This window comes from Perissodus microlepis, chromosome 17, assembly GCF_051167445.1.
Source record: "Perissodus microlepis isolate ML-2025 ecotype Zambia chromosome 17, ASM5116744v1, whole genome shotgun sequence".
In the NCBI taxonomy this organism is placed as follows: Eukaryota; Metazoa; Chordata; class Actinopteri; order Cichliformes; family Cichlidae; genus Perissodus; species Perissodus microlepis.
This window is the reverse complement of record NC_140477.1, coordinates 11,891,710-11,908,584: the sequence shown is the minus strand read 5'-3', so window position 1 is coordinate 11,908,584 and position 16,875 is coordinate 11,891,710. Positions and strand designations below refer to the sequence as shown.

General features: G+C 37.4%; 3 protein-coding genes across 4 annotated transcripts; all 3 read right to left on the bottom strand.

Annotated features, from left to right (window-relative positions):
* Positions 1-2,211: 2,211 nt before the first annotated feature.
* On the bottom strand, positions 2,212-6,216 carry LOC146369261 (protein mono-ADP-ribosyltransferase PARP11-like). The gene is made up of 5 exons (XM_084910648.1): positions 4,700-6,216; positions 4,502-4,612; positions 4,220-4,407; positions 3,682-3,833; positions 2,212-3,575 (listed from the first exon to the last, which is right to left on the bottom strand). The coding sequence occupies exons 1-5, from the start codon at positions 4,790-4,792 to the stop codon at positions 3,277-3,279; spliced, it is 843 nt and encodes a 280-aa protein (XP_084766774.1). The 5' UTR covers positions 4,793-6,216; the 3' UTR covers positions 2,212-3,276.
* A 149-nt stretch (positions 6,217-6,365) lies between these two features.
* parp11 (poly(ADP-ribose) polymerase family member 11) lies at positions 6,366-9,195 on the bottom strand. Its single transcript, XM_084910340.1, has 7 exons — positions 9,087-9,195; positions 8,883-8,997; positions 8,729-8,798; positions 8,547-8,610; positions 8,292-8,425; positions 8,062-8,213; positions 6,366-7,962 (listed from the first exon to the last, which is right to left on the bottom strand). Exons 1-7 carry the CDS (start codon positions 9,180-9,182, stop codon positions 7,664-7,666), a joined length of 930 nt encoding a protein of 309 aa, XP_084766466.1. The 5' UTR covers positions 9,183-9,195; the 3' UTR covers positions 6,366-7,663.
* A 51-nt stretch (positions 9,196-9,246) lies between these two features.
* LOC146369259 (protein mono-ADP-ribosyltransferase PARP11-like) lies at positions 9,247-16,448 on the bottom strand. Of its 2 annotated transcripts, none has more exons than XM_084910338.1 (8): positions 16,252-16,448; positions 15,873-15,997; positions 15,180-15,300; positions 14,922-14,997; positions 14,517-14,589; positions 13,978-14,105; positions 12,006-12,153; positions 9,247-11,921 (listed from the first exon to the last, which is right to left on the bottom strand). In XM_084910338.1, the coding sequence occupies exons 1-8, from the start codon at positions 16,295-16,297 to the stop codon at positions 11,619-11,621; spliced, it is 1,020 nt and encodes a 339-aa protein (XP_084766464.1). In that variant the 5' UTR covers positions 16,298-16,448; the 3' UTR covers positions 9,247-11,618. The 2 variants fall into 2 exon arrangements, with proteins under 2 accessions (XP_084766464.1, XP_084766463.1); XM_084910337.1 differs by having other exon boundaries at positions 9,251-11,921; positions 12,006-12,157.
* Between the last annotated feature and the right edge of the window lie 427 nt (positions 16,449-16,875).

Sequence of the window (16,875 nt, the reverse complement as noted above, 5' to 3'; positions counted from 1 at the left end):
CTGTAAGGACATATTTTGTTATGTAATAATAAGAAGAATAACAGCACAGAATAAAGTATGTGCTCATTATGTGCTGAAAGACATTTGTGTTGAAACACCATCTGCTGGATTGAATGAGTCCATCATACCCAGAGGACCAATCAAGTAATGTCAAATAGTTTCATGAGCACTGATGACCTGGCTCTGGAAAACAAGTCCATCCAATCAGGGCACAGCCACACAAACTTACCAAACAATATAAAATTAATTTTTCCCCATATGTTATTCAACAAAAAATGAAAAGTTCTTTTACTTTTTATGTCACACTAGAATTAAAAATCTGACTCTACAGCTGACAAATCAGCCCCTGTCTAATTTAGTCAAGGCCATCTGTGCTTCTTACTGTACTTTACACTCAACCGCCAATTAACTGTAAGGAACTGTTTGTGTTTCAGGAGATGAAAGGGATTCACACATGAGGGCTGCATGTGTGTGCGGGGGGTTCGATTATTGCCAGATATTTTGGGAGCAACAGCTGGAAACACTGTTAAACTACTAAAAACCACACTATGGGTATGAAAATGAGGCAGGGTCAGATAAACGGTTCGACCATCTCCAATTCACCTGGCAGCAAACATATGGAAGTAGGGGAAAGGCACATGGGCAGTTCCTTATATTGTGTATCAGCAAACTGAATTTCATCAGTATTTTTTAAAAACATGTGCATTAATGTCAACAAGTTGTGCTTTCCCGCCATAAATCATTAAAACGCAAACACATTTTTTGTTCAGTATAACTGTAATTTGACATCTTAATCAAACAATGAAATAATAATAAAAATATTATTTACTGTTATTAAATAGTTAATTTAATTTTTCTTTAAAGATTTAGCATTAAAAAATAAAATTTTGATTAAAGATCTTGCACATACTGATAGATTACTATTACAGAAACCTATTTAAAAAAGATTTAAGAAAAAACTTTATTGAAGACTTAATAGAAGAATATAAAACACTTGTTCTGCATAAAATGTGATCCCTGTGATTGATGTACAGTATAATATCTCTTTCTAGTAACCTCTTTTGTGTGGCTATTAGAAACTCGCAGATATGTCAGACCTTTAAAGGGGCACAAGTCAGAAATGTTGGAAACCAAAGGTCTAAATTACATCAAAAAATCCTCCAAACTAACTAGTAGCCCAATTTTGCAAATAAATGCAGTGGAACGGGAGGATAAAGTTGCATAAAATGAAAAGTTAAGTACCTTAAAACTGTAAATCTAAATCTGGTAATTCAGTTAATGTTCTTTCCACTTATAATAGTACAAATAAATTGCCAAGAAAAACTGATACATCTAATGCGGACCAACTGATGCTGACCTGTGCCAAGAATGAATGAAAACTGTATCAACAGCAACCTCTCCTGACAGTTTCGGTAAACTACAGCTAATCATTTTAAGCACGTGTTAAACAAGGCGTCAGAGGGTGTGTGTAGTGAGTGGGGGCATGACTGTTTATATTTTATTTCATTGAGACTTCTTGTTGGCATGGGGGAGCATTTGCTTTGGGTGTGAATGGAAAATGCCTGTTGTGACATGTATGGTTATAAAAATATACAGGACATAGCTGTGAAACAGGTTTTCAAGTGAAGTTTCTGTTTCGTGGTGAAACAGAAACTTCTATAATGAACACGCGTTTCGTAGCCTTAACTGTACCAATTTAGAAATATTATAGCACATGTAATGGTGAGTTCTTTCACATAAGGAGGATTTTGTGCTTAATGCTGTTTTATTGCTGGGGCAGATGGGCACAGATGTTCTCTCTGATATTTATTAATTGTGCAGGTTTGGTTCTCAACATGCACAGCTGGAAAAATCTCACAAAATGAATATCTGTGTATAGGTTACTGTGTTTATAGCATGAAAATATTTAAAATCTCAATAGTTGATTAACTTGTCCGATGTCGTAAAATAAAAAAGCTCCTAGAATGAGACATTTTTTTGTATAATTACATGACAGTACATTTAGAAAAACACTGAACAGTATGGTTTGTTTGGAGTTTTTTTCTGAACAAGCCACAAGACCTCTGCAACAATGTCCTTTGAACAGATGAGACCGAAATGGAGTTGTTTAGCAATATTGCACAGCAACATTTGTTGAAAACACTCATCCATCCATCCACTTCAGCTTATCCAATTCAGGGCCACAGGGGGGCTGGAGTCTATCCCAACAACATGAGGGTGAGATTGGTGAAAACATATCAATACAAACACCTCATACTAACTGTTAAGCATGGAGGGGGAGGGGTGATGGGCTTATTTTGTAGCTACTGTATATGGAAGCCTTGCAGTCAGCCTTTGGTATGCAGTCTGTATACCAAAGTGGACTAGAGTGAAATGTGAGGCCATCTGTCCGCCAACTAAAGCCTGGCCAAAATTGGGTAAGTGCAACACTACAATCCCAAGCCAAGCCAAATCTACAACAGACTGGCTAAAAAAGAGAAAAGAATAAAGAACTCAATGTGAATGAAATACTGTGTCGTGATCTTAAGAGAGCTGAACATAAATAACTGCCCACAAACCTCAAAAGCGAAGCAACTCTGTAAAGAAGAGTAGGTCAAAATCTCTTCACAATTTCAATTTCTTATGTGAAAGACTGACGGAATCAAACAGAAAATTATTATTTCAGGTTATTGCTGATAAAGGTGCTTCTAAAGTAACTGAATCATATGTTGTTTTTCCACATCCTGCACAGAGCCCCATGGAAGCTTTTTGTCCACATATATGTAAAACAGATGAACAACAATAAGCTACATGAGCTTAGAATTTAATTTCCTTAACCTCACACATGTTATTTTAAAATGCGTGTGAATGTTATGTCCAGCACAAATACAAACATAAACATTAGAACAGGAATAAACACACATGCAGACTTTGATTTGGTTCTGCTGACGTATTTATTTATTTATGAAGCTATATTATCACTAAATTAAATAGAAATAAATTAGATGGGAATCTACATTACATGACCACAAGTATTATATTCAACTATTCTAATACTAAGCAGTAGCACCTGGTAAGTAAACTCATTTTTATTGGTACTTCTGATCCAAAGTAATGAAATGTAAAGATAACTTTGCTGACAGATTATCTTGCTGAGAACGACCTAGTTTATTACAAATTTGTCAAAAAATGTTAAAAATGTATTCAAAATGCTGCAAAAACTTCATTGAAGCCATCAGGAGTTGTCCTTGAAATGTACTGTTTGAGGTAGCCATGTTGATCTTGCACATGTTGCACTCAGCTGTACTGAATCACATACTCCGGATATATTTGATTTGGATCAAAAATGACAAAAATATTAGGATGAGAGACATCATCAACACAGCTGTCATGCAAGTTTTCAGGACTCCCATGATCGGGTTTTTGAAAATCAGGTTCTCCAGCAACTGGTTTTCCAGTCATCACCCGAGCCAAAAATATAATTTTAGTTTCTCCAGAGTGTACAAGTTGTGTTTTCCCACCATAAACTGGCAGTGGTTTCGAGCTGTTCTTACTGTATACGTCGGCTAATGCTGCATGTTTGGCAAAATAAATTCCTACGTAAAAAACAGAAACTTAGATCAGCTGGGAAGAAAAAAGACAGAAGAAATGGTGAAGAGTTAGAAATTCAGATTTGCACCTTTATCAAAACAATGAACTTACCTTTGCCAAATACGTGGGCATGTTGTCCAGCTAACCGTACATCAAAGTTATACTTGCAAATGTAATCCACATTTTTAATATCAGTCCCATGAAAGAGTTGTTTCTCTTGAATTTCTTTAATGCCTTGAATCCTCATCAGCTGTTTCTTTTTCCTTTGATGCAAATAGAAAAATAATGGTAATAAAGAAAAGAAATTATTAACAAAAAACATAGTGTAAAACTTAACTTACCTGCAATATAATCCAGCTGTAGATATTTTGGACATTAAGTAACATTTTTGTCACCTGGTATGGCGATTCGGGATCAAACGATTCCCAGGAAGGGAGGCTGAAACAGGAACACCTGCTGGAGGAGAGTTAAGTTTCCATTGTGCTGAAACTTTCACTTTCATTTTGATAGAAACTATACTGACACTAACTTGTAAACCTCACTGCTGTTACAATTGAGAATATAAAAATTGTACCTTTTTTTTAGTGTTGCAGCTCCTCTTGATTCTTTTTTGCCTCGTTGTGGTGAGGTCTGTCAGTAGCATTTCTACACAGAAACACATGTATTAATCTGAGCCAAGTTCTTAATGTGTGAATGAAGACTGTGAGCATGAAAATGTGCAAAATTACCAGAGAAATCAATCCTGTAACTGAAAGAAGATGTGTTTAAAATATCCTTGGAGTTTTTCAGGTAAAACGTGTCAACATCCTCACTGCTAAAGGTGAGATTGTGGTCATCCTACAGAAAAGGGACAAGAAAGTAGAAAAGTAAGCTTTACTTTACTTGACATTACATAACCAGGTAGTGTGGTCTAAAGAAACACACAAGTTACCTCAAACTGGTGCCAATGTCCACAGTCGGCCAGGTAATACCACCAGCAAGGGGTGTCAGATGTATCCATATCTTCTTCTGTATTTTCCCCCATTTTTTGTTGTTGTTGTTTCTTGTTGTCAGAAATGTAACTGATTATATCACAGAAAAAGCTGAAAAATTAACCACATAGTGTGATCTAAAGAAATAAACAAGTTACCTCAAACTGGCTGCACTGTCCACAGTCAGCTAGGTAATACCAGCACCCAGGGGTGTCAGATGTATCCATATCCTCTTCTGTATTTTCCAACATTTTTTTGTTGTTGTTGTTTCTTGTTGTCAGAAATTCAACTGATTATATCAAGAAAAAGCTGAAAAAGTAACCTGCTTCCTCTCTATGACTAAACTACTGGTGTTTCTGACTCCTCATGATTCAAACCTCATTCATAGACACACCTTCTACCTAGCCCTATAAGCAAAGTAGATCACATGACACTGTATGCACAGTATAATTAGTTATCAGTCTTCTAGCCTGAAAGATGGTCTACAATAATTATTTTATGTATTTAAATTGAAAACTTTATTAATTGTGACATGCAAATTACAGACATGAATATCTTAACACACTCATAGCTGTGAGATGTTTTTTCCCCCATACATTTAATATAAATAAACCACAAGTGCACCACCTTGTGGCATCACCTTGTGCAGGTCGAAAACACATACAAACATGGTCATACAATTAATTGAACAAATGCACACAGAAAAGTAATTTTACATTACAGTACAACAAGAGTGCTGAGCACATTTTTTTTAATTACACAAAGTGCAAAAATAAACCTGCGTTCTTCAGGTTTTAACATCAAACCCAGATGACTTGGAAATTAAATTCAATGTTGAATTGTTACAATTTTTAAAATTAACTTCATTGGAGGCAACACGGTGATGCAGTGCTATCACCTCACAGCAATAGGGTTTATCCTGCCTGGGGCGTCCCTGTGCCTTTGGGGCAAGGATGCGGCGGGAAGGCCTGGCTCACAGTCTCTGCTCTAATTCATTCCAAAGGTGTTCTATCAGGCTGAGGTCAGGACTCAGTGCAGGCCAGTCACATTCTTCTACACCACACTCTCTCATCTATGTTTTTATGGACCTTTCTTTGTGCACTGGTGCACAGTCATGTTGGAACAGGAAGGGACCATCCCGTAACTGTTCACACAAAGTTGGGAGCATGTCATTGTTCAAAATGTCTTGGTATGCTGAAGCATTAAGAGGCTGTGATGTTCTCCTTTATAGTGGACAGAAATTATGTTTTTGGAGTGGTACAAATAATTTGTGCGGCATCTTATTGAATGCATAACAGCTGATTGTTCTGTAAATAGTTTGAAATGGTTATTTAAAAAAGGGTAAAAGGTAAATGGCTGCAAATAACTTTGTTTGCAAAACTTGCGCATATAATTTTGGCAATTTATATTTGCATTTACAATTATGAAATATGATTAAATAAACATGTTTGTGGTTGTTACAGTAAAAAACCTTTTCTACTTGGAATTTATTTTTTTTGTCTGATTTTAGATCAATTTTGTTAATACAGTATGTCAAAATGAAAGCATAACTGTAAATTCAAACACGTGAGGTTGTGCTGAAAACAATGATACCAAATAAGGCAAAGTAAATAGATTTTAACGGTGAAATGTAGAGGAAACATCAAAAGTAGTTAAAAATGGCCAATTATACCCTGGACCCCAGAGGGTTACTTTTTTTTTTAAAGTAACGCAATAGTTACTTTTCAAGTAATTAATTACTTTTAGAATATTGTAACTCAGTTACTAACTCAGTTACGCTTTTGAAGAAGTAACTAGTAACTATAATTAATTACTTTTTCAAAGTAACTTGCCCAACACTGATAATTACATGACAGTACATTTAGAAAAAGACTGAACAGTATGTTTGGAGGTTTTTTCTGAACAAGCCACAAGACCTCTGTAACAATGTCCTTTGAACAGATGAGACCGAAATGGAGATGTTTAGCAATATCGCACAGCAATATTTGTTGAAAACACCCATCCATCCATCCACTTCAGCTGGAGTCTATCCCAACAACATGAGGGTGAGATTGGTGAAAACATATCAGTACAAACACCTCATACTAACTGTTAAGCATGGAGGGGGAGGGGTGATGGGCTTATTTTGTAGCTACTGTATATGGGAGCCTTGCAGTCATTAAATCCTCTGTATACCAAAGTGTACTAGAGTGAAATGTGGGGCCATCTGTCCACCAACTAAAGCCTGGCCAAAATTGGGTAGGTGCAACACTACAATCCCAAGCCAAGCCAAATCTACAACAGAATGGCTAAAAAAAAAAAGGCAAAGGTTTTCCAGTGGTCTAGTCAAAGACCAGAACTCAACGTGAATGAAATACTATGTCGTGACCGTAAGAGAGCTGAACATAAATAACTGCCCACAAACCTCAAAAGCGAAGCAACTCTGTAAAGAAGAGTAGGTCAAAATCTCTTCACAATTTCAATTTCTTATGTGAAAGACTGACGGAATCAAACAGAAAATTATTATTTCAGGTTATTGCTGATAAAGGTGCTTCTAAAGTAACTGAATCATACGTTGTTTTTCCACATCCTGCACAGAGCCCCGTGGAAGCTTTTTGTCCACATATATGTAAAACAGATGAACAACAACAAGCTACATGAGCCTAGAATTTAATTTCCTTAACCTCGCACATGTTATTTTAAAATGCGTGTGAATGTTATGTCCAGCACAAATACAAACATAAACATTAGAACAGGAATAAACACACATGCAGACTTTGATTTGGTTCTGCTGACGTATTTATTTATTTATGAAGCTATATTATTACTAAATTAAATAGAAATAAATTAGATGGGAATCTACATTACATGACCACAAGTATTATATTCAACTATTCTAATACTAAGCAGTAGCACCTGGTAAGTAAACTCATTTTTATTGGTACTTCTGATCCAAAGTAATGAAATGTAAAGATAACTTTGCTGACAGATTATCTTGCTGAGAACGACCTAGTTTATTACAAATTTGTCAAAAAATGTTAAAAATGTATTCAAAATGCTGCAAAAACTTCATTGAAGCCATCAGGAGTTGTCCTTGAAATGTACTGTTTGAGGTAGCCATGTTGATCTTGCACATGTTGCACTCAGCTGTACTGAATCACATACTCCGGATATATTTGATTTGGATCAAAAATGACATAAATATTAGGATGAGCGACATCATCAACACAGCTGTCATGCAAGTTTTCAGGACTCCCATGATCGGGTTTTTGGAAATGAGATCTTCCAGCAACTGGTTTTCCAATTACCACCCGAGCCAAAAATATAATTTTAGTTTCTCCAGAGTGTACAAGTTGTGCTTTCCCGCCATAAACCGGCAGTGGTTCCAAGCTGCTCATACTGTATCTGTCGGCATATGTTGCATGTTTGGCAAAATAAATTCCTACGTAAAAAACAGAAACTTAGATCAGCTGAGAAAAAAAAAGACAGAAGAAATGGTGAAGAGTTAGAAATTCTTTTTTGCACAAAACAATGAACTTACCTTTGCCAAATATGTTGCCATGTTGTCCAGCTAACCGTACATCAAAGTTATACTTGCAAATGTAATCCACATTTTTGATATCAGTCCCATGAAAGAGTCGTCTCTCTTGAATTTCTTTGATGCCTCGAATCCTTATTAGCTGCTTCTTTTTCCTTTGATGCAAATATAAAAAAATTAGTAACAAAGAATGGAAATTATTCACAAAAGACATAGTGTAAAACTTAATTTACCTGCAATATAATTCCCAAAGATCCAAATTCTGTATCCTGTTGATTGACAGAATGGTTCTGTCCAACAGCCCATCGGTCTTTACATAATGTTCCACTGTCTGATACTCGGGGGAGTGTTCACTCAGAGGGATTAACTTTAAAAAGTATCAGAAACCAGTTATTGCTGAAATATCTGCGGTTTTAATCTATGCTTCTAACTGTATTGTATATTTGTGCTCTAGCTGGATTTTGGACATTAAGCAACATTTTTGTCACCTGATATGGACATTCGGGATCAAACGATTCCCAGAAAACAGGAGCAAGGCTGAAACAGGAACACCTGCCGAGGAGAGTTAAGTTTCCATTGTGCTGAAACTTTCACTTTCATTTTGATAGAAACTATACTGACACTAACTTGTAACTGCTGTTACAATTGAGAATATACATTTTTTGTTTACCTTTTTTCTGTGTTGTAGCTTCTCCTGATTCTTTTTTGCCTCCCTGCGGTGAGGTCTGTCAGTAGCATCGCTGCACAGAAACACATGTATTAAAATGAGCCAAGTTCTTAATGTGTGAATGAAGACTGTGAGCATGAAAATGCACAAAAATTACCAGAGAAATCAATCTGGCCCCTGTAACTGAAAGATGATGTGTTTAAAACAGCCTTGGAGCTTTTCAGGTAAAAATTTTCAACAGCCTCACTGCTAAAGGGGAGATCGGGGTCATCCTACAGAAAAGGGACAAGAAACTAGAAACATAAGCTTTACTTGACAGTATGGAACCAGATAATGTGATCTAAAGGAATACACAAATTACCTCAAACTGGTGCCACTGTCCACAGTCAGCAAGGTAATACCAGCACCAAGGGGTGTCAGCTGTATCCATATATTCCACTAATGTATTTTCCAACATCTTTTGTTGCTGTTTCTTGTTGTCAGAAATGTAACTGATTATATCACAGAAAAAGCTGAAAAATTAACCTGCTTCCTCTCTATGACTTAACTACTACTAAACTACTGGTGTTTCTGACTCCTCATGATTCAAACCTCATTCATAGACACACCTTCTACATAGCCCTAGAAGGCAAAGTAGATCATGTGACATTACATGCACAATATAATTTGTTTTCAGTCTTCTAACCTGAAAGATGGTCTACAATAATTATTTTATGTGTTTAAATTGAAAAATTTATTAATTGTGACATGCAAATTACAGACAAGTATAGCTTAACACACGCATAGCTGTAAGATGTTTCCCCCCCATACATTTAATATAAATAAACTCAAAGTACCACAAGTGCACCACCTTGTGGCATCACCTTGTGCAGGTCGAAAACACATACAAACATGGTCATACAATTAATTGAACAAATGCACACAAAAAAATAATTTTACATTACAGTACAACAAGTGTGCTGAGCACATTTTTTTGTTTTGTTTTTAAAATTATACAAAGTGCAAAAATAAACCTGCGTTACTCAGGTTTTAACATCAAACCCAGATGACTTGGAAATTAAATTCAATGTTGAATTGTTACAATTTTTAAAATTAACTTCATTGGAGGCAACACGGTGATGCAGTGCTATCACCTCACAGCAATAGGGTTTATCCTGCCTGGGGCGTACCTGTGCCTTTGTGGCAAGGAAATGGCGGGAAGGCCTGGCTCACAGTCTCTGCTCTAATTCATTCCAAAGGTGTTCTATCAGGCTGAGGTCAGGACTCAGTGCAAGCCAGTCACATTCTTCTACACCACACTCCCTCATTCATGTCTTTATGGACCTTTCTTTGTGCACTGGTGCACAGCCATGTTGGAACAGGAAGGGGCCATCCCCAAACTGTTCACACGAAGTTGGGAGCATGTCATTGTTTAAAATGTCTTGGCTTGGTATGCTGAAGCATTATGAGTTCCTTTCACTGGAACTAAGGGGCCGAACCAACTCCTGAAAAACAACCCCACAGGATCATTCCTCCTCAAACAAACTTTACACTTGGCACAGTGAGGTCAGACAAGTACCGTTCTCCTGGCAACCACCGCAGCAGCTCGGCCATGGAAATCCATTCCATGAAGCTCTCTATGCTGAGTTTCTGAGCCAATCTGAAGGCCATGAAGTTTGGAGGTCTGTGGTGATCAACTCTGCAGAAAGTTGACAACCTCTGCGGCACTATGCCCCTCAGCATCAGCTAAATCTGCTGTGGGATTTTATATGGCCTAAGACTTTGTGGCTAAGTTGCTGTTATTACCAGTTGCTGTTACCAATAACAGTTGACTATGGAATATTTGGTAATGAGAAAATTTCATGACTGGATTTGTTGCAAATGTGGCATCCTATCACAGTACCACACTGGAATTCACTGATCTCCTGAGATTGACCCATTCTTTCACAAATGTTTGTAGAAGCAGTCTGCACGCCTAGGTGCTGGATTTTTACAAACCTGTGGCCATGAAAGTGATTGGAACGCCTTAATTCAATATCTGCACTGCTGGGTGAATACTTTTGGCAATGTATTATATATCTTAGGCTAATTTGTGATCCTAGTTTGGCCATACATGTGGATGTGAGTATGAATGATTGATTGCTTCTCTGTTATGAATGTGACAAATCCAAAATAATTTAGAAAACGGATGGACAGACGAACTTGGTTGAAAACCCCAATGAAATTCAGCGGTCAGAAAAGATGCACAGAAACTAATTGCTCAGGGACGACATCACACATTTTACATGTTTATGTCAATATGACACAATTACAAAACCTTTCATGGAAAGGGCGGAAAAGTGCAAGATAAAAAAATGCAGAGGTAGGAGCGTTTTTATGACAAAAACATGAACAAAAATCCATGCTTATATAATACATGGTACTACTAGACACAGATTTTCAGAACATGGTGCAAAATGAGTGAGCAGAGCATGTTCTTGGATTTATAAAGAAGCATATGTATGGCACTGTGGAAGTAGAGGGAGTGATGGAGCCGGTGGTCGGATATTGCCTATGATCTACAGGCTGCAAGCACCACTCTTATTTTATCTAAGCAAATGTGCACACATATTCTGTAGGCAAGCATAGACTCAGGATTAAAGATAAAAACAGCACAAAGACTGTCTTCGTTTAGCATTTTTTAAAGTCATGGAAACGTTCTAACTTCTGGGTCCAATTATGTATGCTGTACAGTATACAATTTGACACAAAGTCCTTACTGTCTTACCAACTTCTTCAAAGGCACTTAGATGACCCATGCTCCATTCAGTCATGGAAATCAATTATCCTGTCATCTAATTTCATATCCTAGTTTTTCCAGCCTTTATTAAAAAAAACCGTTGGTATCATTTTCTTAGGCATCAGTAGAACTCAATCAGATACTCTGGATAAATCTGATTACTGTCAAAAATGACATAGATCTTTGGATTGGCCATATCATCCACACAACTGTCATAGAAGTTGGTGAAACTGGCATCCTTAGAGGGTGGTCTGCAGTACATTGGATGACCAACTGTGTATTCTCCAACAAGCACTCTGGCCAGGAACATGGTCTTATAAGGCGGCTCACTCGCAAATATCGGTGGTGCGAGTCCATGTCTCTGTAAGGTCGTATTGTGTTTCCCTGTGGTGTGACAGAATTTACTGGAATATTTGGCATCGCGGGCAAAGTAGCTCCCTGCAGGAAAGACAAGAGCACAATGTTAAAACTGGACAAAAGGAGAGTAGCAAAGTCTTTCATGATACAACATAAAAGATCTACCTTTGCCATAGACATCGCCATGGCTTCCTGTGAGCCGCCAGTCAAAGTTAAATGTACATATAGCTTGTATATTGCTGTGTCCCGTGCCATGAAACAGCATTCGCTCCTCAATATCCAGTGTTCGCTTGACTTTTCGCAACTGTGTTTTCTTCCTTAGAGGAGCACCAAGGAATGACAACATAAAACAAATAATGACTTTGATACTGCATGACTGTACAAAGTTTGATCAGTGAAAAGTTCAGCAACTTTTCCCATGAAGAGCAAAAATCATACCCAATTTAAATTTTGCCCCATCTATGCAATTCAGGATTTTCACCTTGTGCACCTCTATATCACTTCCAGTACTGCTGCTATTTTTAGATCATTTCCTGGAAGGCCTGCTTGGACCACTTGTACACAGTGCAGAAAGCAAACTTCAACTAAATTCAAACGCATTAAACAGTTTGGAAATGGCTGTGGGCTGTCAGCTGTGAAGATGAATACCTTGCACCAATGCCCCTAGTCTCTAGCACTTGTGGCTCAGGTGGTAGAGCGCATTGTCTACAGACTTGGAAGGCCAGTTGGTTTATCCTTGACTCCTACAGTTAGCATACTGGATTATCTTCGGGCAAGACACCGAACCCCGAGTTGACCCTGATACATCTGTCGCAGTGTGAATGTGAGAAAGGGCTTAGGTATAGATAAAAGCAGTGTATGAATGTATGTGTGAATGGGTGAACGACACTTGTAATAGAAAGTGCTTTAAGTACTATTTTAAGCAGAAAGGTGCAATATAAGTACCATTAAAACAATAACAATATAAGAACAATAATAGAAACTGACCTATGTGGTTAGGAAAAGATCATCAGAATTATTTGATTTTTCTGGAGCTACTAAAGACTTTTTTTGTATTTTATTTTATATTGTTTTTAATTTCCTTTAGTATTATTAATATTATTATTATTTTTAATTATTTTTTTTATTTGTTTTTTGAATGTCTTGTGTTCTTAGTGCTTTCTTACTGCCATATGTTTAAGGTGTTTAAAGTGTTGGATGTTTATGAATACAAAATTCAATAAATATATGTTTACAATAAGAACAATAATAATAACAACAGTACAGTAATTTATTGTGTGTTGACATGTTAGGATGTGCTAGCAAGTGAAAAAAAGTGAAAACAGCTTTTGTTTCTGACCCAGTCACCTTGCATTATATTCACCTCGTGGGGAATACAGGTAAGTTTAATCTAACAATTTATAGGAAATATGTACAAACGTGGGCTTTGAAGTGGATAAGGTTCCAGTTCCGCTGAATGGTTATTATCAAAAAAAAAAAAAGTCCTCTGCCTCTTCAGAAGGCCGGAATGAGCAGCCAGCTCAGAAACCTCCCAATCACAAAGCGTTTTCGGAGGTATATGTATAAACCGACGCCTTTTAGTGAATTAATTTGTTCAACCGCGTCCCACGGGGTCAAACTGGCATTACATTTCTGGGGCATTTTTGAGAAAAAATTTTGCACAAACACCCTGAACTGTAGCGGTTGCCAACATGCCACTGCACGCCCACACAGCCAGCACTGTAAAAGCAGGAGTTTTACTTCCTTTGCCCTATTCAAAAGACTTTGTTTTCCTTTATAAAATGAAAATTAAATTACATTCAAGTTGAAGAGATGCCTTTTTGACACAGTGCAGGTGATCCAGTGTGAATTACAGATGCATACTGGCAATTTCCATGAAATGATCTAGAAACAAGTGCACATTGTGCACAGGAGACGAGCTTGAAGAAGACATTGGCTGAAAGGGGTGGATTCATGGAATTCAGTTCAATTCTTTAATTTATGCTAAGAAAAAAGCCAGCATCTTTATTGGAAGTTTGGGAAAACTAGAATTTACAATTTTCCCAGTGTCACTAATGGAGTGCAATTTAAGTGTAATTAAGGCAGTATATACAAGGAAACATTTTTCCTCACAAAAATGTAGAAAATAATATTCTACCTGCAGAAGAACTCCCATAAATCCAGGTTCTGGATCCTCTGGATGGATTTAATTGGATGATCCATTGTTCTTTCATACAGTCTGGCTACTTCTTTAAATTCATATGTGTCTCTGCCAAGCTGGATGAGCTGCAAAGGCAAGAAACACTCACACAGCTCTACCCTTTTCTGCAGTGTGTTTCATATTCCTCTTTTTCTCTCTCATTTGCAAATGTTTGACCTCAGACTGAACAAAGTTGGGAACTTCTGGACTGACAAAACACAGCATACAATCACATGCACACCTGTCTAAAGGTTTTGACCAGTCTGCACTGTTTCTGTAAGAACTCCAAGTCCATGTCTTTGATTTTTGAAAATAAAGCATAAAGAAGTGTAAGAGTCTCAGTGCTTCTGTAGCAACTGCATAACCTTTTATTCCATATTTGCCACTATTTTTTACATCAGAAATCAAAAGAACATAAAGGTATCGTCTCAATACTAAAAATGTGTGAACGAAGCTAAGTGGAACAATAAGATGTGTTTCCGTACTTCTGTACTCACCTGATAGGGCTCATCTGTGTTTATTCTCTCCCAGTGACACGGAACAGGCAAGGCGAGATTATCACAAATAAACCTGAGAGGATCAGCAAAGGAGAAAAGTCAGTAAACAAATCACTGCATCAGAATGAGAATGGATGTGTTTTCTTCATGCTCACACAAAAATGATTCAACGCTTGCAAAAAAAAAAGAAAAAAGAAAAAAAGGGGGGCAAAAGGCAATTGTTCTCTTTTCTTTTGTTACTTTCATTTCCAGGATTTTAAGGACAAGAGATGCTTGACCCCTAAACTTCCATTTAATACATGCTCTTCTTAAACCCCTTTAACATAACTTTTCCATGATAGCAAGTAAATAAAACCAAAATATAAAACGACTCTCTGGATGTACACTCAAACCATCAAATCTTACCTAAATCCAGTTGCAGAGTGGAGGGAGCGTTTGATCGGCCGTTGCTTTCCTGTTGTTACATTTATCTGTCGCATAACTGTTTGGGGATTTAATGACAATTAGGTGTTCATGTGCAATTTCTTTAACAAAATAAACAACAGAAAAACTAACTCATCCTCAATAGAACTGATGCGACATGATTTCCTTTAAAAAGTTTTAACACTCTCAGCCTGGATAAAGTACCTTTAGAATTACTTTAATTAACTCATGAGTTTGCACCTGAGAAGTCCAGTCTGTATGTGTACTTGGCTGTGTAAAACTCCATCACACCACGCTGGTTCCTGTTGTAGCACTGCTCAATCTGAGCGCTGGTCACAGAGCAGGCTGCACTGGGATCAATCTGACAGGGAAATAAAAGGGGGAAAAAAGCGTTAACCAGCCAATCAGTTAATTAACAGTTAGTTAAGAGAGTTGATTCTTTATTTAGGTCAAAGGCTTAAAATTTATCTGAAAAAACATAAATTCTTTGGTTTGACTTCAAGCTTGTCTTGTAAATCGATACATATATATTTGGAGGTTTGAGCTACTGGTGGGATAAATAAGACAGTTGAGTGTAACTCACTGTCAGAAACTGATAAACCAGAAAAACCCATTTTAAATGTGTTCATGGATTTTTGATGCATCATTGTTAAATTCCTTTTAATTGCAGTTTAACACATAAGTAGTGTTTGGAAATGAGAATGGCAGTTTGCTGGCACATGATGGCCATTTTTTTGCCTCCCTACAATCAACCCAAGGCAATGTTTTTTTCTTTTTCCTATAAATGTATTGATGATGAGCTAAAAGGGGGAATAAAAACCTGCAGAGTCTGGCAAAATACGACCAAAGGAGGGGCGATATGCTGGGCATACAGAGTAAAGCCAGTTACAAAGTCTGCTATTGTGTATAAAGTTGTGGTATCATGTGAACTACCTCAAACATATGCCACACTCCACACTCAGCCAAGTAGAACCAGCACCAGTTGGGCTCTGAGGTGTCCATCTCCTCAATCTCAGTGGACTCCTCCTCTGACGATCTGATGGCTAACATAGCTAAATCTGAAATTAATAAGTGAAAACACGCCAACACACTTAGGCAAATAGCAACTAAAATACAAGAAAGTATGGGGGAGGGCCTAAGGTGGTGTTTTGGTCGTCAGACAGTCCTGACGTTGAGGACTTGTTTTAGCAACGGTCGTGAGAGCATTACATCCTGTAAACAATTTCATACAATACAGGAAACTGCCATGTTGAACTAAGCTATCATTAGCGGATGCCGCACCCGACTCATCTCGACTCTACTGGTGTCTTACCAGTTTTCAGCCTGCCTCTGTCCTTATCGGAAAACAAAGCCTTCATACATGATCAACAAAGCCTCAGAAAAATCACAGGTTCCGTCTAAGCTTGGGGGACTAACGCCAAAAACCATTTTCGTTATCCTAGGCGTTGTTTACTTTTATTTCCCCGTTCGTCATACACTCCACGTCAAAGCGTCGACGTCATGTAACTCCTCCCTCCTTGAAATCGGGACTGTTTCCCGAAGTTTGTCCTGACAGGCGCACTACCGGTGCAATGTGATACGGCTCAGGCGTTTTAAAGTTACGCACGCGGTTAAAAAAGTTAATAAAATAAAATAAGAGGAATGTATGGAAACTTACTTACTGAAGTCATTACCCCCCCTCCCCTAAAAAAAAAAAAAATCGCTGTAATAATCTAAAAATCGGAGGTAATAATTAGCTCAACCTGTCATTTTTGACTTATTTGTTTTTCAGTGCAGTCAATAAAACAAATACATTAGATATTGTGTAAGCTAAATAATGACGGCAAAGTTATTTTTTGGTACCTGATTGTCTCGTACTACACTACAAAACCAATTTATAATGAATACTTTACTATTAATGAAAACATTAGCACCGTTGTTATCATTTCGGACTGCG

Excerpts from the sequence above, each read along its gene's own strand:
- LOC146369259 (XM_084910337.1), bottom strand. The coding sequence starts at position 16,297 with ATGAAGGCTTTGTTTTCCGATAAGGACAGAGGCAGGCTGAAAACTG. Across the intron at positions 14,998-15,179 it reads ATACAGACTGGACTTCTCAG|TTATGCGACAGATAAATGTA; the intron begins GTGCAAACTCAT and ends ATCCCCAAACAG. Across the intron at positions 12,158-13,977 it reads TTATGGGAGTTCTTCTGCAG|GAAGAAAACACAGTTGCGAA; the intron begins GTAGAATATTAT and ends TGCTCCTCTAAG.
- LOC146369261 (XM_084910648.1), bottom strand. The coding sequence starts at position 4,792 with ATGTTGGAAAATACAGAAGAGGATATGGATACATCTGACACCCCTGGG. Across the intron at positions 4,613-4,699 it reads GACAGTGCAGCCAGTTTGAG|AAACAACAACAACAAAAAAT; the intron begins GTAACTTGTTTA and ends TCTGACAACAAG. Across the intron at positions 3,834-4,219 it reads ATTAATACATGTGTTTCTGT|GAAAAAGAAACAGCTGATGA; the intron begins GTAGAAATGCTA and ends TTTGCATCAAAG.
- parp11 (XM_084910340.1), bottom strand. The coding sequence starts at position 9,182 with ATGTTGGAAAATACATTAGTGGAATATATGGATACAGCTGACACCCCT. Across the intron at positions 8,998-9,086 it reads GACAGTGGCACCAGTTTGAG|GATGACCCCGATCTCCCCTT; the intron begins GTAATTTGTGTA and ends CCTTTTCTGTAG. Across the intron at positions 8,214-8,291 it reads CTTTGGGAATTATATTGCAG|GAAAAAGAAGCAGCTAATAA; the intron begins GTAAATTAAGTT and ends TTTGCATCAAAG.